Source organism: Dromiciops gliroides, chromosome 3 (assembly GCF_019393635.1).
Source record: "Dromiciops gliroides isolate mDroGli1 chromosome 3, mDroGli1.pri, whole genome shotgun sequence".
Classification (NCBI taxonomy): Eukaryota; Metazoa; Chordata; class Mammalia; order Microbiotheria; family Microbiotheriidae; genus Dromiciops; species Dromiciops gliroides.
Window position 1 is genome coordinate 359241188 of NC_057863.1, and position 22345 is coordinate 359263532.

General features: G+C 45.0%; 1 protein-coding gene across 1 annotated transcript in view; it reads left to right on the forward strand.

Moving 5' to 3' along the window:
• Positions 1-2016: 2016 nt before the first annotated feature.
• Positions 2017-22345, forward strand: part of SMIM35 (small integral membrane protein 35) — a 72386-nt gene continuing 52057 nt past the window's right edge. The window contains exon 1 of the mRNA XM_043997227.1: positions 2017-2187. Coding sequence (XP_043853162.1) covers positions 2181-2187 — 7 coding nt within the window. The 5' untranslated portion in view covers positions 2017-2180. The remainder of the gene's footprint in view (positions 2188-22345) is intronic.

Here is a 22345-nt window from a genome sequence, read left to right on the forward strand (position 1 = left end):
TAGCATGCTTACTATCTGGGTGATCCTGGGCAAGTCACTTAATCCTGTTTGTCCCAGTTTCCTCATTTGTAAAATGAGCTAGACGAGGAAACAGCAAACCAATGCGGTATCTCTGCTTAAACCTCGCCCCACCCCCATGGGGTCACGAAGAATTGGACCTAACTGAAAAAGTGAACAACAAAGAGGATTTCCACTCATACTCTGCATATGCACTTGCACACACATGAATCCACACTTAGGCACACATCTTCTATTCACATGAATGCATGTGTACCCCCTTCCTACTCCAGCCACCCTCCCACCATACAGAGATGCACTCACACACATTCCCCCCCAATGCTTCATGAGAACCAGTCTCCAGGGCCCCAGGCTAGGGTGCTCTCAAACACTTTCTTTAGGACAACATTCCTCAAATTGATTTGAGGGCAGAGAACGCCTTGTCCTGGAATCATATCGACTACTGTGGCCAGATTGCCTGGGCCATGTCCTCCTCAGCTTTCTCTAGAACAAATTTCCTGACTCGGCAGCCTGGGTTCACTGACTCATGTTTACCCAAAATAACTTCAGGAGTGTCAGAGGAAGAACTGAGCTGGCCTGGGGCTCAGCAGGATCTGAACCGACTGGGCTGCAGTTAGGAGTATGAGTTGAGGATTCACGGGAAGGGCCTTGGGGTCTCTGTTTGGGACCTCTGCATCCTTTTTTCGAGGAGGGAGATTAGGTCTTCAATTTCATTTTTGTAGGGAACTCCCTCCACCAGTCAATATCAGCACCTGCTCTACAACATATAGTCCAAGAAGGCTGTCTGGGGGGCGGTCAGAGGTTAAGTGAGGCAGGGTCACATAGGCTATCTGTAGAAGTGGCAGGATTTCAACCCAGGTCGTTAGGACTCTGAGGCTGGCTCTTTACTATGCCAGGCTACTTCTCTAGTGGGAATGTAAAGAATTCTTATTGACAACACAGGGCAAGGGAGACAGCTATGATGGCTTGGGTGTCTGAGCATCCCCACTTCCCAGTAAAGAATCTTTTTGCCCTCCTGCCATCAGTCTGAGGATGGTTGATAGGCCTTTGTCCTGCAGAAACTTGAAAGAGAATTGTGGCATTCAAACTGTTCTTTGTTTCCCTGACTTATTTCTCTATATCTCTGAGCCTCAATTTCCTCATCTATAAAATGGGATAATAAAATTTGTACTACCTACCTCATAGAAGAAAATGCTTTGTAAATCCCAGAGCACCAAAAAATATGGGTTGATTGCCATTGGGAAACTTATTACCTTGTCTTGTGAAATGAGGATGTAGATTGTAAGTATCGTGGAGCTAAGGAAAGGAGCTTAGGATAATTGATTTATTGTTTGTGTTGGGCAAGTCCTCAACTTGGGGGGGGGGCTAGTATCCCTGTTGTACGTGTTAGGCAGTGTGTCATTATGGGGCTTAGTGAAGCAGATAAAAAGATTGTAAATCTGGCCTAGAAACAGAGAACTGCTCTATGAATGCAGCCAGATGGTATTCAAGGGCGGTATACTTTTTACTTCCTGTTAATGGGGGCCAGAGATGAGGCAGCATCTGACAGAAGCCAAGCGGATTTATAAAAGATTGGCTAGCTCTTTTCTTTCCTTTTTATCCTCTTTCCTTTCCAATCTGTATGCCTTTGGGTACCCCCCCTCCTTCTCTCTGCCCCAAGAATCATGATTATGGTTTCCCTCATCTTAGATTGGACAGACTGAAGACAGCTAAAGATTTAAAAACTGCTTTTTGGCCTCTGATCTTGCCAAGTTGTTGTTACTACTATGCCTTCCCTGGGGACCAGGGCGCTGGACTATGGTCTCTGAGGAATGGGAACCAGGGAGAGCTGCTGCTGTTGCTAGGCAGTGGGATAAACAGCTCCTTGCTGGTGCTAAGCAGGATGCTGCTGAGACTAGAACAAAAGCATCGGGGCAAACCCTTTGGGATCATTGTGTGGGGTGTTTCTGGGACCTAGCCCAGTAAATCTTTAGCTAATGAGAGCAGTTAAGCAGAGGAGCTAAGGAGAGTGGGTGGCATTGCTCTGAGGCTGCCTTTTCTATACTACCCCGTGGCTTCTGCTATATCTTTTTTGGGGAGCAGTTGCTTTCTTGGGGGGGCAGTCAATTCAATGTCCTTCTGTTTCTCTGGATCCAAGAAATTCTCTTCCATCAGTCCTAGACATGACAGGTAAGGTGGGAATAAGAGGTACAGCTTGGGGATGGCAGCAGTGGTGGGGGCAGAATATTTAAATTTAGTTTGGCAGTGAGAGTGGGGGGAAATCCTAGAGCTGGGAGTGACATAGATGGTATTTGGTGTGTCCTCTCAGCAGCAGGCACGATGCTAGTGCTCAATGGATATGAAGGTGAATCCCCCCTTTGGAGGCCATCTTGTTTTTCCCCTTGCCTCTGGGCAGAACTTCCCCTTAGGTTGGGTTGGGCAAATAGGGGCATATTTTCAAACTCTCTGAAGAAAGTTCACAAGCCATACTTGCAAACCCAGTTTAGCAAACACGAAGTATTTCAAATCAGGAAGTTTTTTCTTAGGTTTAACCTCACTCTCTCTTGCTACAAAAGACTCATTTTGTCTTGATATCCAAGCCAAGAAAGTGGTAACTTCCTGGCAACTTGAGTAACACAGGCTATGCACCCCATTTCATGCGGACAATGGCTAGAGGGCAGGGATTGGGGCAGACGTGGCATATCAGGTGGCACTCAATTGTTTTGTGGAGTACCCGCTGTTCAGCTGCCATAATGTAAGAATGAGCTTTTATGTTTGAATACAGAATTTTCACTCTGGGGACAAGCAAGAAGAGAGGCTGAGAATGGGATGGTTTCCATTAGAAGATGAGGGAGCTGAGGCCCAGAGAATTTAAGTGATTTGCCCAAGGTCAAATGGCATCTCAAAGACAGAGATAATGGTGCTTAGATGCCCTTTTCCCCCTCAGGGGAATGAGGGTTAAGTGACTTGCCCAGGATCACACAGCTAGTAAGTGTCAAGTGTCTGAGGCTGGATTTGAACTCAAGTCCTCCTGAATCCAGGGCCAGTGCTTTATCCACCGCACCGCTTTAGCTGTCCCCCCCCTCCCCAGATGCCTTTGGCCACTATCTCCTCTTTCACTGATGTCTTGATGTCTCTCACCAAGAGGTGGTGCTACTCCTTGCTAAGGCAAAATCTCTACGTGCCTAAGTGATCAGTTTTATCCAATCTCCTTCAGCAGATGAACTCCTCTATGATCTCCACTCTCTCACTCCACTTCAGTCTCTTCCTATTTATTGGTTCCTTCTCTGCTGCCCTCAAATATACCCATGCCTCTTCAATCCTTGAACCATGTCTCGACCCATCTCTTTGTTAGTTATCATCTCATATCTCTTCTGCACTTTGTGGATAAACTCCTTGAGAAGGCTGTCTACAATAATTGCCTCTACTTCCTCTCCTCTCACTCTCTTCTTGAGTCATTTCAGTCATGTCTGATTCTTCATGACCCTATTTGGGGTTTTCTTGGCAAAGACACTGGAATGATTTACCATTTCCTTCTACAGCTCATTTTACAAATGAGGAAACTGAGGAAAATGGGTTTAAGTGACTTGCCCAAGGTCCCACAGCTAGTAAGTGTCTGAGTTTGGATTTGAACTCAGTAAGATGAGTCTTTCTTACTCCAGGTTGAGCACTCTAGCCACTGCACCACCTACCTGCCTTTTACTCTCTTCTTAACTCAACAATCTGACTTGAGATTCAATCATTCAATGAAACTGCCCTCTCTAAAGTTACCAGTGAGCTCTTAACTGTCTAATTCAATGGCATTTTCCCAATCCCCATTCTTCTTGAATTCCCCGAAGACTTTGACACTGTTGAAAAACTCTCTTCTCCTTTTTATTCTCTTCTGTATAGGGGTGTGTGTGTGTGGGGGGGGCAATTGGGGTTAAGTGACTTGCCCAGGGTCACACAGCTAGTAAGTGTTAAGTGTCTGAGGCCGGATTTGAACTCAGGTACTCCTGAATCCAGGGCCAGTGCTTTATCTACTGCGCCACCTAGCTGCCCCCTTTCTGTATGATTTTTAAGGACACCATTGTCTCCTGCTTCTCCCTCTACCTATCTGGTCTCTCCTTCTAAGTCTCCTTCCCTGGATCTTCATCCAGTTCATGCCCACTAAGTATGGATATCCCCCAGGGCTCTGTCCTGGCCCCCCTCCTCTTCCCTCTCTATACAACTTCACTTGGTAATTTTATCTTCTCCCATGAACTTAATTATCATCACTATACTGATGATTCTCAAATCTATTTATCCAGCCTTAAACTCTCTGCTAACCTCTAGTCCTTCATCTCTAACTACATACTGTACATAATGGAGCTGGATGTCCAGTTGACATTCTAAACTCAATATGTCTAAAATTGAGCTCATTATCTTTTCCCCCAACTCTTCCCTATTACTGGCAAGGGTACCACCACCATCCTTCTAGTCCTCCAGGTTCACCTGCCATCTTGTCTCCGCGCCCCCTGTTTACAACCTAGATGTCAACCCTTGACTTCTCTATCTCTTTCCCTCCCTCATATATCCAGTCTGCTGACTTCACCTTTGCAACATCTCACGTACACCCTCTTCTCTCCTTTGATACTATTACCGACATGGTACAGGGCCTTATTGCCGTAGCCTGCTGGTGAGTCTCCATTCCAATCCACTTAGCCACTAAAGAGTTTTTCCTAAAGTATAGGTAAGACCATGTCACACCCCTAATCGATAAATTCCAGTGGCTTCCTGTGACCTATGGAATTAGACACAAACTCCTCTGTGCTTTGTGTTGCTATCAGCCCACTCATAGATCTGGAATGACTTCTGTCCACTGGGTCCAGTGAATAAATATTTCATACCTTTCTTGGCCCATCTCTGGGTTCCATCTACTTACATTCTCCTACTGATGAGTTGTGACACAAATGCCTCCCAGAGAAGTGGTGCTTTCTCTGAAAAAGAAAAAAAAGACTGAATCATTTTGCCCAGGGGGTGGAATTTTCCCAAGAATGGTGAGTGGAAATTACAGATTTGAGGTCCATATAAAGGGAAAAGTTTCCTCTTTTACAATTAGAGCCATTCCAAATTTGGAAGGGCTGTCTCAGGTGGTAGTGGTTCTTAGGTGGAGGCTGTGGGGTCACTTGTCAGGTATTTTATGAAGGGGATCGCTGTTCAGATATGGTTTGGTCCAGATGTCTTCTAGAGTCCCTTCCAATCCGGAGTCATTGTGATCGTGATTCTGTAGTCCAAGGGTTCTTAACTACTTTGCCAACTAAATGAGGTAACGCTTTTGATGACACCTAGTGTGGAATCTGTTCTACTTTTCAAATAGAATTCACCAACCATGTCTTCATGTAATTAAGACCTAAAAGAAATGTGGCGGTCCATGAACTCAAAAATATCTTGATAACTATTCCAGTATAACTGCTTTCCTTTGTAGTCCTATGCGTTTTATTTTATATATTTAACAACATTAATCAGAGAATGGGTCCATGACGGAAAGTTGGAAAAAATCATTAATTACCTACTAAGTACCATGTATTTATTTCATATAATCCTCAAACAGCAACAACAAAAATATAAGCCTGGGAAGGAGATGCGATTATTATCCCCTGTTTTGTTGTTGTTGAGTCATTTCAGTTGTGTCTGACTCTTTGTGACCCCATCTGGGGCTTTCTTGGCAAAGATACTGGAGTGGTTTGCTATTTCCTTCTTCTGCTCATTTTATAGATGAAAAACTGAGATAAACAGGGTTAAGTGACTTGCCCAGGGTCAGGCAGCTAACAAGTGTCTGAGTCTGGATCTGAACTCAGGACTATATACCTATCTGCCATGACACACAAAAAAGGTTAAGAACCATAGATATGGTGCTTTATAATTTGCAAAGCATTTCCCTCACAGTTACCCTATGAGGGAGGCAGGGTAAATATTATTTGTTTGCTTTTTGTTTTTGTTTTTTTGATGAGGCAATTGGGGTTAAGTGACTTGCCCAGGGTCACACAGCTAGTAAGTGTTAAGTGTCTGAGGCCGGATTTGAACACAGGTACTCCTGACTCCAGGGCCGGTGCTCTATCCACTGCGCCACCTAGCTGCCCCAAATATTATTAACCTTATTTTATGGATGAGAAAACCAAGGCTCAAAGATGTTGTAACATTCCTAAGGGTACACAGCTAATAAGTGACCCAATCTCAACTTGAACCCAAGAATTAGTGAGTTTACTGACTAGATGAAATTAAGTGTGGGTTTAATGACCAGTCATCAAGGATGTGGTAGATAAGATTCACAATTTGGGTAAAATAACTTTAAAGTCCCTTCAAGCTCTAGGATTTGTTTATTCTAATTCAGGTCTACTCATTCCCAGCCTAGGGCTCTTAGTACCCTACCTCATTTGCTTTCAATCACCTTTAAGGTCCCTTCCTTTTCAGATACTCAGTCCCATACTATTAAGCACCATTAGAAGACTGTAAGGTTGGAGAAAGGCCTTGAGGAACTGGCCTCTCCCCATTGAGGGAACAACAATGAGATAGAGGTCCAATACATTTTGCCATATCTCCTGGAATTTTGCCCATTTGGGGCTCACATCCTGCATGCCATCTTGTATTATAGTTAATTTTTTATATACCTTCTCTCTCCCTACTAGACAATAAGATCTTTGAGAATAGTGATCATGTCTTATACATCCAGCACAGCACTGCACACAGAGCTCACGTACTTTTATTCCTGTCACTTCTGCCTATTGCCCCATGAAGGTTTTGTGCAATATGTTGAGAAGTTGGAGCATTCTGGGAAATTGGAATGAGATCTAGAGAGGTACATTTGTGGTTTTCTGGGCTATGTTGGTTTAATGTGGAATGTCGGGGGGTGGAGGTGAGGGTGGCTGTTGGTAAGATCCATTTCATAGAAAGTCAATTAAGACACAGGTAGCTGCTGGTGGGCGCCATCTTTTTCTCTCCTTTTCGCTTTCCCTTTCTTTTCTCCCTTCCCTACTCTCTCTCTTGCTGTAGTGTCTTGGGCATGCCCAGACTTATCTCTGCTTTCCACAACTATCCTTAACTACTTTGCCAACTAAATGAGATAACACTTTTGATGACACCTGGTATTGAATCTGTTCTGCTTTTCAAATGGAATTTGCCAACCATGTCTTCATGTAATTAAGACCTAAAAGAAATGTGGTGGTAGAGCCTGAAGGAAATCAGATGGTGGGCCTAGAGGATGCCGGGTCTAGGACCCAAAAAAGATTCAATAAGATTGGCTTCTCTTTCTTATCTTTGTGCTTTAGGGCATCTCTCCCTTGCCTGCCCTTGCCTGCCCTTGCCTGCCCTTGCCTGGCCTGCCCTGCCCTTGCCTGCCCTTGCCTGGCCTGCCCTGCCCTTGCCTGCCCTTGCCTGGCCTGCCCTGCCCTTGCCTGGCCTGCCCTGCCCCTGCCTGGCCTGGCCTGCCCTGCCCCTGCCTGGCCTGGCCTGCCCTGCCCTTGCCTGGCCTGCCCTGCCCTTGCCTGGCCTGCCCTGCCCTTGCCTGGCCTGCCCTGCCCTTGCCTGGCCTGCCCTTGCCTGCCCTTGCCTGGCCTGCCCTTGCCTGCCCTTGCCTGGCCTGCCCTTGCCTGCCCTTGCCTGGCCTGCCCTTGCCTGCCCTTGCCTGGCCTGCCCTTGCCTGGCCTGCCCTTGCCTGCCCTTGCCTGGCCTGCCCTTGCCTTGCCTTGCCTGGCCTGCCCTTGCCTTGCCTTGCCTGGCCTGCCCTTGCCTTGCCTGGCCTGGCCTGCCCTTGCCTTGCCTTGCCTGGCCTGCCCTTGCCTTGCCTGGCCTGCCCTTGCCTTGCCTGGCCTGCCCTTGCCTTGCCTGGCCTGCCCTTGCCTTGCCTGGCCTGCCCTTGCCTTGCCTGGCCTGCCCTTGCCTTGCCTGGCCTTGCCTGCCCTTGCCTTGCCTGGCCTTGCCTGCCCTTGCCTTGCCTGGCCTGCCCTTGCCTTGCCTGGCCTGCCCTTGCCTTGCCTGCCCTTGCCTTGCCTGCCCTTGCCTTGCCTGCCCTTGCCTTGCCTGCCCTTGCCTTGCCTGCCCTTGCCTTGCCTGCCCTTGCCTTGCCTGCCCTTGCCTTGCCTGCCCTTGCCTTGCCTGCCCTGCCCTTGCCTTGCCTTGCCTGCCCTGCCCTTGCCTTGCCTTGCCTGCCCTTGCCTTGCCTTGCCTTGCCTGCCCTGCCCTGCCCTTGCCTTGCCTTGCCTGCCCTGCCCTTGCCTTGCCTTGCCTGCCCTGCCCTTGCCTTGCCTGCCCTGCCCTTGCCTTGCCTGCCCTGCCCTTGCCTTGCCTGCCCTGCCCTGCCCTCCCCTCCTCTCCCCTCTCTTCTCTCTCCCTCTCTCCGTATCTCTCTCTTTCTCTGTTTCTCTTGCCATCTTTCTCTCTTTCCCTATCTTTGTCTCTCTCTCGATCCCTCTCCCTCCCCTCCCCCCTTTCCTTCTCTCTCTCCCTCTCCCTCCCCCTCCCCCTCCCCCCTCCCCTTCCCCCATCTCTCTTGGCTAGGTGCCCATATAATCAAGGCAACTGGGCACATAGCAAAGCCAAACACAGACACTAGTTAGAAGAAAAGGTGTTCAAACATGGCTTCAACAAAGGGTTAAGTCAGCCTTGACCGGAGACTGAGTAGACCAAAGAGAGAAGCTGAGCTTTCTGAAGCTTTGCCTACCACCTCCACTTGGACTGTGATTATCAGATTTTCATGCTCTGAATCCAGCCTGTCCTGTAGGTCAGAGGAGAGCCTATTTCAATGTCCTGGCTTCAGGTGGATGTTCTCGGATCCTAGTGAGGTGGGAAATGTCCTGGCCCTGAAGTTTACGGGCTGTGTGATCTTGTGGGAACCCAGGGAGTCAGAGGACCAGAATTCAAATCTTACCTCTGGAACAAAAATGTGACATTAGGCCAGCTGCTAAACCTCCTTGAGCTTCAGTTTCCAACTGTAAAATGAGGGAGCTGGATGGAAAGCCTCTGATGTTCTTTCTAGCTCTAGATCTGAGAGGCTGGACCACAGTCTCTTTAAGCCTCTGTTTCCTTATTTGTAAGATGGGGATAATAGCACTTATATAATTTCTTTCACAAGATTGTTGTGAGGAAAATGCTTTGTAAAACTTAAATGTGCTTCATAAATGATATAAAGGTTGTGCCAAAAGTCTTAGTGCAATTTTAAGATATTAAAGCTTAAAACTGTACTAAACTACCATCTATCTGTCTGTCTGTCTATCTACCTTACAAATATAGCTTGTTGTAGTTGAAATCAGGAAGACTTGTCTTCGTGAGTTCAAATCTGGCCTCAGATACTTACTACCTGTGTGACCCTGGGAAAGTCACTTCACCCAGTTTGCCTCAGTTTCCTCATCTGTAAAATGAGCTGAAGAAGGAAATGGCAAACCACTTCAGTGTATTTGCCAAGAAAACCCCCAATACATATATCATATATACATGTATTTGTGTTCCCTCTTTATCTGCTTTGTTCAATTATTCCAAGACTGGTGACTCTCAGCCCTCTGGGTGATTGAACTTCTGCCTTGCTGAGTGATCTACCTCACTGTTAGGAAGGTTGGATGAAGGGCTTTACCTCACTTAAGTGGTTGTCTTTTATTACCTGCCTCTTTCTCTCGCCCCTAGTAGCCCCTAGTATCAATGCCAGAAGCTCAGATCAACCTAATCAGAAAGAATAGGGTTATAATATTGTCTTGGGGTTTACCTATTCCTATGTTGAAACTCTATGATGATGGATACTATGAGCAGGTCAGAGGTTAAGCACTTAGACTACTATTCGCTACTCCTAATAGACTCTTCTTCCTCTGCAAAAATGCCCTTAGGCAGCTAGGTAGTGTGGTGAATAGATCACTGGACCCCCAATCAGGAAGATGTGGATTCAAATCCAGTCTCAGATACTCACTAGCTGTGTGACCCTGGGCAAGTCACTCTTTCTGCCTCAGTTTCCTTAATTGTAAAATGGGACTCATAATAGCACCTATTTTTTTTTAAAGGATCAAATGAGATAATATTTATAAAGTACTTGGCACAGTGCCTGGCTCATAGTAGGCACTTAATAAATTTTTTCCCCTCCCTTTCTAGGGAAATCCCACTCTGCGCAGCTCATTATTCTAGGTGTTCATTCTAAGGAACCTACTCCCTCTACCTGTGGCACTTTAGGGTCCCTATGGCCTTGCTGGGCCACTTGCTTAGATGGTTCATCTTGGTTGGAGTTTCCTCCACCAGTCAGTCCATAAGACTCCCATCAGCTCCCACCAGTCAGTCCATAAGAATTTATAAAGCACCTACTTATGTATCAACTCTTGTCTTCACACCAAGAGAACACAGAGGTCCCAGGCTCCCCAGGCCTTTCCTCTCTGTCCCATGGCAAATAAGATATGTTTATCTTTCTTTTAGATTTGCATAGCAGAAGAATAAGGAAGGGTCAAACCAAGCAGAACCTAAAGATGTGGACATGTTTAAGGCATGCTTATCAAATGTACCCATGACATGACCCTCAGAAGGCTAGATAATATGTTGGATGACAGTCAGGATCCAAAATGTTCTCGAAGGGCTAGGCTATGGGGCTGAACCTAAGAAGGTGAAATTGAGTGGGCATAAATGTAAAGTCTTACACTTGGGTTAAAAAAAAATCAATTTTACAGGGGCAGCTAGGTGGCGCAGTGGATAGAGCACCGGCCCTGGAATCAGGAGGACCTGAGTTCAAATCTGGCCTTAGATATTTGTCACTTACTAGCTGTGTGACCCTGGGCAAGTCACTTAACCCCATTTGCCTTACCAAAAATAAATTAGTTAATTAAGTAAAAATTAGTATAAAGAAATAGCTCAGACTAAAAAAAAATTAAAATCAATTTTACAAATGCAAGATAAGGCACCTCTAGTTTGGGTGAAAAAGATCTGAGGACTTTACTGGGCTACAAGGTCAGAATGAGCTAATGGTGCGATGTAGTTGCCATCCTCCCCCTCCCATAAAAAAATAAAAAGAACTAATGCAAACCTGGGTTAAATTAAGAGAGAGAGGTGCTGAGGATTAGGGAAGTGATGGTATTGGTGAACTCTGCTCTGGCCACATCACACTTGGGGTATTGTGTTCAGTTCTGCAAGCCACATTTTAGAGAGGATAATGATAAGTGGGAGAGAGCCCAGAGTAGGGCATCTAGGGTGGGACAGAGTTTTCAGATCATGCCAAGTGAGGATCTGGTGAAGGAATTGGGGATGTTTGCCAGTAGGGGAGAAGACTTGGACATTGAAGAAATAGCACGATAGTTATATTATATATACATATATAATATATACTTGAAGGGTAGGCATGAGGAAGATTAGAGATTAGACTGGGTCTGCTTTGGCCCCAGAGGGCAGAACCAGAACAGGAAGATTTTTATCTTTTTTTTTTTTCTTTTCTTTTTTTTTGCGGGGCAATGGGGGTTAAGTGACTTGCCCAGGGTCACACAGCTAGTAAGTGTCAAGTGTCTGAGGCCGGATTTGAACTCAGGAACTCCTGAATCCAGGGCCGGTGCTTTATCCACTGGGCCACCTAGCTGCCCAAGATTTTTATCTTGATGTGGGGGAACAGAGCTATCCCAAAGTGGAAAGGGGCCAACTAGCTTGGGAGGCAGAGGTCTCCCCTCACTGGAAGTCTTTGGTCAAAGGCTGGATGACTATTTGTTGGGTATGTCATAGAAGGGATTTTCATTCTTGTCTATGTCAGACTGGCTGGCATCAGAGGTCTTGTACAGCTCTTCTGTGGGTCCCACCCAGGGCCAGCCCCATATAATCTTTCCATCCAGATGATGGCTGTACCATTCTAAGAGAGTCGGGGAGATTGAACTGTGGGGTTGGGAATAAGTGGATGTGGATGCTGTCCCCAAGAACTACTTCAGTCTTCCCCTCCTCCTGAGACTGCCTAAAAGCAGGGAAAGGTAGGAGTTTTGAGCTGGTGTTTAGTGGCTGGCCTTTTCTACTGATGTTGTGGAAGGAGAGATACCGGTGAGAATGCCTTCTGGCAAAGCAGTTTGGCTACTGGGGAAGGCGTTATTGGTTGTACTTGGGTGTCTCTTTTCTTTCTCCTTCGTGTCTCTATATTCTCCTATGTTCTGTGTGTTCCTGGGGGAGGCCTGTGGTGGTCTCTAGGTTGCCTGACATCTTAGTCCCAGAGAACACCAAAGGACTGGGGCATGGTGACTCTTCATCACAGTGTCTGTGACAGCTGCATCCTTGACAATGGCTTTAAGTTATTCTTTGTTTTCTCTTGTGCCCCACCCTCCTCCCCATCAGAGGAACCTGATGAGGTGAGATTGTTATAATGGGGGAGACAATGAATCACCCACCCCTGTGGGGGCTAGGCCAGAAGGGAGTGTGGAAGAGATTGAAAAACTGGGTCATTAGGGAAGCAGGAGGAGAGGCTGGGCAGGGGCTTTGGGAAACATTAGTCTACCCTTCTCCCCAAGGTCAGAATACCAGTTCCTGTTCTCCCTGGGTTCGTTATTTACTCACAGGGCTCTTTTCATTTCCCCATCAGTGGAATGAAGAATACAAGGCTTCTTAGGTTGCCCAGATGGAGATCCTGAGACCAGACCTCTATGTGGTGTTGGAAATTTGTACCCTGTCTCCCCCCTTGAGTTGGACAGCTGGGTGGTACAGTGGATAGAGAGCTTGACCTGGAGTGAGGAAGACCCATCTTTGTGAGTTCAAATCTGACCTCAGACACTTACTAGCTATGTGACCCTGGGCAAGTCACTTAACCTTGTTTGCCTCAGTTTCCTCATCTGTCAAATGAGATGGAGAAAGAAATGGCAAACCATTCCAGTCTCTTTGCCAAGAAAACCCTAAAATGGGGTCATGAAGAGTTGGACATGACTGAAGAACAAGAACTCCATCTAGTTAAAAATCTATACCTCATGTGTTACTGCCCATTAGATGTTTTGAGTCTTTACTTAAAATATGCAGTTTGACTTAGCACAAAGTAGATCCTTATGTGTCCCCAGGGAAGATTTTTCTAATATCAGGCATATATAATAGGTATGAAAAGCGATGCTAAAAAGAGTCCTTTGAATTCCAAAGTGTGTTGTTCCCCAGGTCAATTGCTCATCTTCTTTACCCCTAATCCTAGCTCTGCCTTATACTTTGCAAAGGAGACAGTGTGGTACAGTACAATAAGTACTAGTTTGAAAGCCAGCAGAGGTCTTGGGTTCAAATCCTGCCTTTGCAGCTTACTTAGCAATGTGATCTTGGGTGTTACTTAACCTTCCTTGGCCTCAGTTTCCTAATTTGCAAAATGTAGAAGTTGCATTAGATGGTCTCTGAGTTCCCTTCTATCCCATGGCCCGTGATTTAGGGTGGGGAAGAGTTTCCTTGTGGCTTCATCAGCCTTTGGGCTAATGGTTGAAATAAACAATTTTAGGCCAGACTTCTGCCAGGCTGGCTGATTTATAGAACTGGCTGCTCTTGAGATAGCTCTGTCTGATGCTGTGGTGACGACTGGCCTTGCCTTGCTCAGGGAGCAGTATCCTAACTCCTTCCTGGGTTTAATGCCCACTTATTTCCTTCAGTGCTCAGAATAACATCAGGATCCCCTCCTCTAGTTAGGTGGGGAGCTTGGTGTTGGGTTTCTTTTGTTTGACCTCTCATTTCACCAGAACTCTCTCATAACTCTCACCCGACCCAAGACTGTGCAGGAAGAGACTGGTTGGTTGGGCTTCACGGTTTCCTTTCTCATCTGGATATTTGCAGGGGACTACATCCTTCCAAGGGTGACTACCCCAGAGGCCAGTGTGACAAACTGATGGCTTTCTGAGTAGCCCCATTCTTTTTTTTTTTTTTTTTTTGCGGGGCAATGGGGGTTAAGTGACTTTCCCAGGGTCACACAGCTAGTAAGTGTCAAGTGTCTGAGGTTGGATTTGAACTCAGATCCTCTTGAATCTAGGGCCAGTGCTCTATCAACTACACCACCTAGCTGCCCCAACTTGCCCCATTCTTGGGGCCCAGCCAGATTTGGCCAGATGCTCATGTTTAGAGGTATAAAAGAGAGTGGGAAGGAGGCAAGATTTATACTTTCTCTAGCATTTCAAGAGATCCTGAGCAGCCTCAGGAGCCCCTCATCCAAAGGTTCTGGATGAATTTGGGGTTCTGGTTTCTCATTGGATAGGGTCCTTTGACTAGCCAATGAATGAAGTCCAAGATCCCTGAGTAAAAGGGTTCCTGTTCTCTCTCTGAGGTTGTCTCTGGAGTTTGACACACTTTACTTGGTAGGCAATGTGGGAGCCCCTCAAAGGGAAGAATTACTCCTGTATTTCTGAGTCCCCGGAGAGCCTAACCTGGGGCTGGGCACAGAGTGGGCACTTAGCCAATACTTATTGAATAGGTTTAGGAGAAACCTATTGTTAATGGGCAGCAGCCTGTGGTACTCTGTGTATAGGGAGGGGCTCATAGGAGAGAATGAACTATCATTTATCCTGGCTTTCATTAATAGGAAATAATAGGCTTATTAAGAGAGTGATTTGGTGGTTAGCTCATGGGGCATTAAGCCAGGGTGTCCTGATGGTTGTGGTACTGCCCTATCCTTGGAGATTCAGGGCTCTCACATTAGCTCTGTGACTTGGTTCCTCCATCTATAGTCTGCTGCTTATAATGCTGAACTCTTTTCAGAGAATGTGGAAACATTAACTGCTTTTCATCTATTTGCCATGCCTGCTTGGGGTTGGTCACAATCCCTTTTAGAGAATCAACTCTTCATTATCCTGACTTGTATCACTCCTCCCTGTTTTAGAGTGGGATCAGCCAATGGCTGGGTAGATCTACGTGGTCTCTCCTCACCCTTCTGTATTCTTTTAAACCAGACAAGTCTTTGGGACCTTTCCTAGAGCCCATCTTCCCTGCAAAAGCAGATGGCCTAGTGGGTCCCAGCACTCCAGAGAGGCAGGCTGCAGCCACTGACCTTAGCATCTCTGCAGTAGTTCTCCCAGGGCATAGACCCTTCCTGTTGAGGCAGGATGAGTTTTAGCCTAGGCTTCTCCTGGATGAGAAACTGGGAGGCTTAGGTTCTGGCTGCACTTTTGAGTGGCTTATGAGCCACATGACCCACCTCTACTATGGTCCTGTTCTTTGGAGCTCTCCAGTCTCTCTCTGAGGACTTTAGAAGAGAGAAAGATTTAGGTACCTGTTTCTGTCAAAGGTACCCCCAATTCTTTTCCTTTTCTAGCCCAATTCCCCCCCCCCTCTGGTTTTTGTTTTTACAGGGCAATGCGGGTTAAGTGACTTGCCCAGGGTCACACAGCTAGTAGTGTCAAGTATCTGAGGCTGGATTTGAACTCAGGTCCTCCTGAATCCAGGGCTGGTTCTTTACCCACTGCACCACCTAGCTGCCCTCAGCCCATTTCTCTTTAAAACAAATGTGTGCTGGAGTAGAAAAAACACACTTGGCCCTGGAATCAGAAGTCTTGGGTTCTTGTCCTAGTTGAGCCAATAGTTACTTATGGAAACTCAAGCAAATCATTTAGCTTCTCTGGATTAATGTATCTGAATTGAATATTGGAGTGGTAGAGAGTCATAAAATTCAATCTCCTTGGCACTTGTTATTCAACCACTGAACATTCCCAGTGCCAGGGAACTCACTACCTAAAAAAGCAGTACATTCTCATGGATTTAATTATGATATCTAAGCAAATGGCTGACAGATTTATATGTCCAGCCTAAGTCTCTCCCAAGAATTTTGGTTTTTCATCTCCAACTACTTATTGGATATTTTGAACTAGATGCTTTGTAGAGATTTCAAACCCAGCATGTCCAAAACTAGACACATATTTCCCCCTAAACCCTTCCCTCTTCTAAACTTCTCTGTTTCTATCACAGGTACCATCTTGGTCAAGTAACCTTGGCATTATCCTTGACTTCTTGTTGTCCTTCCCCTCCAGTCATTGTCAGCTGCTAAAACTTGCAGTTTCTACCTCTACAATATCTCTCATATCTAATCCCTTCTCTCTAATCACAGTTACCAATTTAATTTAGGCTTCCATCACCTGCCACCTAGGTTATCACAACAGCTTCTGAATTGGCCTCCCTGCCTCCAGTCTTTTCCCACTTCAGTCCATCTTATACAATCACCAGAATGTTTTTCTTTAGGCACAGATCTGACCATGTCATTTCCTACCCAATCAACTCCAGTGGCTTCCTTTTGTCTCTAGGATAAAATACAAACTCATTTGTTTAGCTTTTGGAGCCCATTACAACCTGGCCCCAACCTATCTTTCCAGCCTCTCCCTCCCATATTCTGAGATACTGTGTAGCCAAAATGGCTGCCTCTCTTGTCTTTCCACAAGATGCTCCATCTCCAGTCTCTGTGTCTTTGGACTGACTGTCCCCCATACCTGGAATGCACTCCTTCACCTTGTGCCTTCCCTCCCAGAAGCCTTCGTTGTTAAGGACTTTATAATCATTCATATCTATTCTCTTTATATTTTTTTGTTATCTCCTCCACTGTAATGGAATCTCCTTGAGAGGAAGAATTCTATCATTTTCTTTGTATTAGTCCCTCCAGATCTTGGCACAAAACCTGGCACATAATAGGAATTTAATGCAATTGATTAGATGATTTGGGGGGCTCCTCAAATTGTTGGAAATTTCTTTGTTTTACTGAACCAAGATCCTACCTCCCTATAACTGATAGTGAAAGGTCCTTGTTTCAGGTGTCTCCAGCATAATTCTAGGGACTGGATAATTCTATACAGATATAAATGCTGCCCCTAACCCTCCCCCTGGTGACCTGTGGCCTTAAAAGACTTCAGATTACTTCCCTTCTCCTTCCCCTTCCCCCTTCCCTTCCCCCTTTCCTTCCCCCTTCCCCTTCCTTTCTCTTTCTCCCTTCCCCCTTTCCTTCCCCCTTCCCCTTCTTTTCTCTTTCTCCCTTCTTCCTTTCCTTTCCCCTTCCCTGTTCCCTTCCCTTCTCTTCCCTCTCTAGCTGTGATCCTATGACCAAGGGTCCTTTAGCCTATACTACCCTTAGATGTCCCCTTCATTCTTTCCTTTACTAAAGACCATTGAGTAGCTGCATCCTTCTTTGCCTCCCCTCAAAGCATTGCTGGAGGGAGGCAATCAGCTCATAGGATGCATGCAGCTGGGAGAGGGACCTTTGAGCTCATCTAGTCTAACCCGCTTACTTCACAGATGAGGAAACTCCTTGGTTCTGATCTACTCCAGTCCTGGTGCTGGTGTTTGATGTTGGCCAGTCCTTGGCCTCTCTCTGGGCCTCCTTTTTCTCTTCTAATATGGAGGTGGTCACCTGTGCCCCCAAGTTTCTATAGAACTCTTAGCTATGATATGAGGAAGAAAAGCCACAGAGGCCTTCTGGAATAATCTATTCCTCCCCTACTTGACTGGTCAACTTTCCTTACCACCCATCATGATTTGGGGTTAAGGTGGAGCAGTTTGTGTTTTTGGAAGAAAATAGTAAGCAGGCACCTCAGGGTGTCGGCAAAGATCAACACGCTCATCTTACAGAAACGTCCTGCCCCAGGGGATTACCCCACCTACCCAGAGACTACTTTGTATGAAGAGCCCAAGGAATAGGTGAAAAGAAATGGGGATGGCTTATAGAATGTGAGAGATGGAAGTAGCTATAGGGATAATCTAGTCCAACCTCTTCTTTGTATGGGAGAGGATGTGACTTGTTTGAGTCAGACCCTGTTCTCCTTCCAGATTCAGGGCTCTGCTCACTATACGGTCTAGTGACTGAGAAATGAAGGACCTTGACTGATAAGGACTTCCTAGGATTAGACAGTGACCACTGAGGCTCTGACCCCTTCAGTCACTGTTCCAAGGGGCTTGGGAGGCTGGAGCTTTGTGGGTGTGGATTTTGGGACAGGTAAGTCAGTCCCTGATTACAGATCTCTATTCTCCCTAAGGGTTATCTGTTGGCACCTGCAGAGTTATAGAATTCTCAAATAGGAACTTTTCCAGACTGATCCTAGGGTGCCCTATGGCTTTAGCACTGCAGTACGTTGGACTAAATATATTGGGGGCCTTTATGTGGAGAGACAGACTCTTTTCACCTAATTCTAGGGGTTTTGGGTAATCTCACTCACCGTGTTGGTTCTGTGAGTTTTCTGGCTGCCTGGTACTAGCTGCTGACCCCTTGGAGATTATGGTAGATGAAGAAGTAGGTGCTGACCAGAAATTCCCAAGAGGCAAATTCCAAAGGAGATTTATCTTTGGGGCTGGCCTCTTGCCCAGGAGTTTAGCATCTCTCTTCCCTTCAGCCTGCGAAGCTCCTGTTTTTATATTCCAGGAGGGACTTTGGGAAAGAGGGGATATATCATCTATTTAAAAAAAACCCAACAGGTAAAGTTGCCAAACAGGAATGGTTATATGTCTTGTAACCTGACACCTATCTTTGGGGGTGGAATAACACTCAGAGTCACCCTTGGGCCCCACAAGCATGGAGAGGGTGACTTGCTTGTGATGTTGCAAAGACCTTCCTGCCTAAATGCTTTCAACCGAGTTGGGTGTTTCCTGAGTGTAGGGGAGGTGAGTAGGGAGGAAGGATGGCAAGATATTTTCAGTCTCAATCTCTCTTGCTCTTTTCTTTTGTAGGGTGGTACTTGTATTACTCCTTCATCTTAAGGGAAGAAGGGGTTAAAGGACCTTGGAGGAATATTTGACCTTAAAAGAGACAATGGGGTGCAGGGGAAAAAGCACTGGGTTATGTGTCAGAGAACTTGGGTTTGAATTGTGGCTGTTGTTACTTATTACTCCTGTGACTTTGGGAAAATCCTCTAGTCTCTTTGGACCCCTCTTTCCTTAGCTGTAAAATGAGATTAGACTAGATAATCTCTAAATTCTTCCCCTACAGCCCTTAAATCCTTTGATAACATTTCAGGGCTTTTCAAAATCTTGTTTTTCTAAGCCTTGACTTCATTCTGGAAGATCCGTGAAGGGTGTGAGTGGAAGGCATCTGGGATTCAGCTTGGCTCTAGAAGGACCATCCCCACTTTACTCACTACTTTAGTTTATTCCTCAGCAAAATGGGAGTTTAGGAGGAGAAAAAAAAACTGATTCCAAAGCCTAATGAATGGGGGGAAGCTAGGTGGTGCAGTGGATAGAGCAATGGCCCTGGATTCAGGAGGACCTGAGTTCAAATCCAGGCTCAGACACTTGACACTAGCTGTGTGACCCTGGGCAAGGCATTTAACCCTGACTGCCCCACAAAAACAAAACAAAACAAAGCCTAATGAATGAAATTTTATCAAGTTTTTCCATAACCTCTCCATGTTCAGGAAAAAAACCTACTTGGGGAGGTTATGGAAAAGCTTGATAAAATTTCATTCATTAGGTCTTGCAATCAGTTTTTTTACTCCTAAACTCTTGACTTCATAGTAGGGGATGTCAACATACATATTGATAATCCCTCAAATACTCTAACCTCTCAGCTCCTCAACTTACTCATTTTCTGTGACCTATTCCTCCACCCCACATTGGCCACCTATGAAAATGGCTAAACACTGGGTCTTGCCATCACCCACAAATGAACAACTTCCATGTTCATGAACTGTGAAATTCTTTCATTTGTTCATAATCTGTTGTCTTTCCACCTTTCCCTCTGCCTTCCCTGTTCTTCCATCCACACCATGACCTTCACTGGATCCCTCAACCCCTTAGTTCTTTCTCAGGCCATTAACCCTGAACCAGCTACATTCTCCTCCCTTCCCCATCTTGACCCCTTGGTGAACTGGTTCAAGTCTATATTGTTCTCTTCTCTTGAGTCCCTCCTTAATTGCTGATCTTGCCCTGCCAAAACCCGACTTTGGATCATTCCTACCATCTATTGCCTTCACTCCGATACACATGCTGCTAAAAGAAACTGGAGAAAAATCATGTCGACTAGGCCCACTACAAATTTATGTTACATAATGTCAACTGGGTTCTCACTATTGAAAGATAATCCTATTAAAGGGATAGAATTTGGAACTCAAAGCTTTAAATAAATAAAATTTAAAAATAAAGTAAAAAACTAAAAAAGATAATCCTATTATACCGCTTTAATTAACCCAGTGGTTAGAGTACCAGGCCTGGAGTCAGGAAGACTCATTGTTCTAAGTTCAAATCTGAACTCATACTTACTAGCTGTGTGACCCCAGGTACATTATTTAACCCTGTTTGCCTCATTTTCCTCTTCTGTCAAATGATCAAGAGAAGGAAATGCCAAAACACTCTAGTATCTTTGCCAAGAAAACCCCAAATGGGCTTGAGTGGGACACATCTGAAACAATTGAACAACAACAAGAAGAAGTTAATTCAGTCTTCCAAACTTTTTCAATCCTCCTTAAACATCTCCTGGCTTCCCTTTCCCCCACCCTCTCAGCTGAGAATCTCATCTCATATTTTACTGAAAAATTAAGGCCATTGACTGAGAATGCCCTTTTCTCCCCTCCTCCTCAATTCACATTTCCTAGAAACCTTCTACCACTATCTCTGCCTTCATCACTATTTCTCATGAAGAGGGGGCCTTTCTTCTTCTTTTTTCAATTTTAATTTTTATTTAGAATTTTCCCCAAGTTACATGTAAGAAAAGAAAAAACCCAAATTTTTTCACATTGATTTTTAAAAACTTTGTGTTCTTAATTTTCTTCCTCCCTCCTCAACCCTCCCTATGTAATCAAGCAATTCAATATGTCATACAAGTGCAGTTATGCAAAACATCTTCACATTAATCAAGTTGTGAAAGAAAATAGACAAAATAACTTTAGCAAGAGGAACTAACAAAATTATACTTCAATATGGGTTCAAATACCATCAGTTCTTCCTCTGTTGGTGGTTTGCATTTTTTATATGTCCTTCTGATAGCATTCTGCTCATCATTTCTTTCACAGTTACTATTGCTACCTCTATTACCCTCCATCCTATTCCCTCCCCTTGATATTTACTCTATTTTCTATCTTCTATCACCCCATCCCTCCTCGAAAGTGTTTTGCTTTTTACTGCCCCCTCCCCTAATCTGCCCTCTCTTCCTTCAACTCCCCCCCTTTTCCCCATCCCCTTCCACTTTCCCTCAGGGCAAAATATATTACTATACCCCCCTTGAGTGTTATTCCATCTTTGATCCAATTCTGATGGAAGTAAGGCTCACTCATTCTCCCACTCCTTCCCCATCTTACCCCCCCCCCAACTCCATAAGTTTTTTTCTTGTTTCTTTTATGTGAGCTGCTTTACCCCCTTCCACCTCTCCCTCTTCCTTTCCCTTTCTTCCAGTGCATTCCTCTTACCCCTTAACTTTATTTTAAAGATGTCATCATGGGTCAGCTAGGTGATACAATGGACAAAGTACCAGGCCTGGACCCAGGATGCCCCAAGTCCTGGCCCAGACATAAGCCACCCCACCCTACCTGCCCCACAGAAAACAAGGATAAACAAAAAATAAATGCTTTACAGATATCATCCCTTCATATTCAATTCACACATTTACAATTCAATTCCCTCTAAGTATATTCCTTTCAGCTGCCCTAATACTGAGAAAGTTCTTATGAGTTAGAAGTATTATTTTCCCATGTAGGAATGTAAACACTTTAACCTTTTAATGTCCCTCATGATTTCTTTTTCCTGTTTACCTTTTTATGGTTCTCTAGGGTCTTGTATCTGAAAGTCAAATTTTCTATTCAGTTCAGGTCTTTTCATCACAAATGCCTAAAAGTCCTCTTTTTCATTAAAGTCCCATTTTCCACCTTGAAATATTATACACAGTTTTGCTGGGTAGGTGATTTTTAGTTGTAGTCCCAGTTCCTTTGCCCTCTGGAATATCATATTCCATACCCTCTGGTACTCTAATATAGAAGCTGCTAGATCTTGTGCTATTCTTACTGTAGCTCAGCAGCATTTAAATTCCTTTTTTCTAGCTGTTTGCAATATTTTCTTCTGGACCTGGGATCTCTGGAATTTGGCTATAATATTCCTGGGAATTTTCCTTTTGGGATCTCTTTCAGCAGGTGATTGGTGGATTCTTTCAATTTCTATTTTACCTTCTGCTTCTAGAATATCTGGGCAATTTTTCCCTGATAATTTCTTGGAAGATGATATCTAAAATCTTATTTTGATCATGGTTTTCAGGTAGTCCAATGATTTTCAAATTATCTTTCCTGGATCTATTTTCCAGGTCATCTGTTTTTCCAGTGAGATAGTTCATATTGCCCTCTATTTTTTATTCATTTGGATTTGCTTTATTGTCTTGGTTTCTCATAAAGTCACTAGTTTCCATTTGTTCAATCCTAATTCTTAGGCAATTATTTTCTTTAAAGAGCTTTTGTATCTCATTTTCCACTTGGCTTTTCAAACTGTTGACTTTTTTCTCATGACTTTC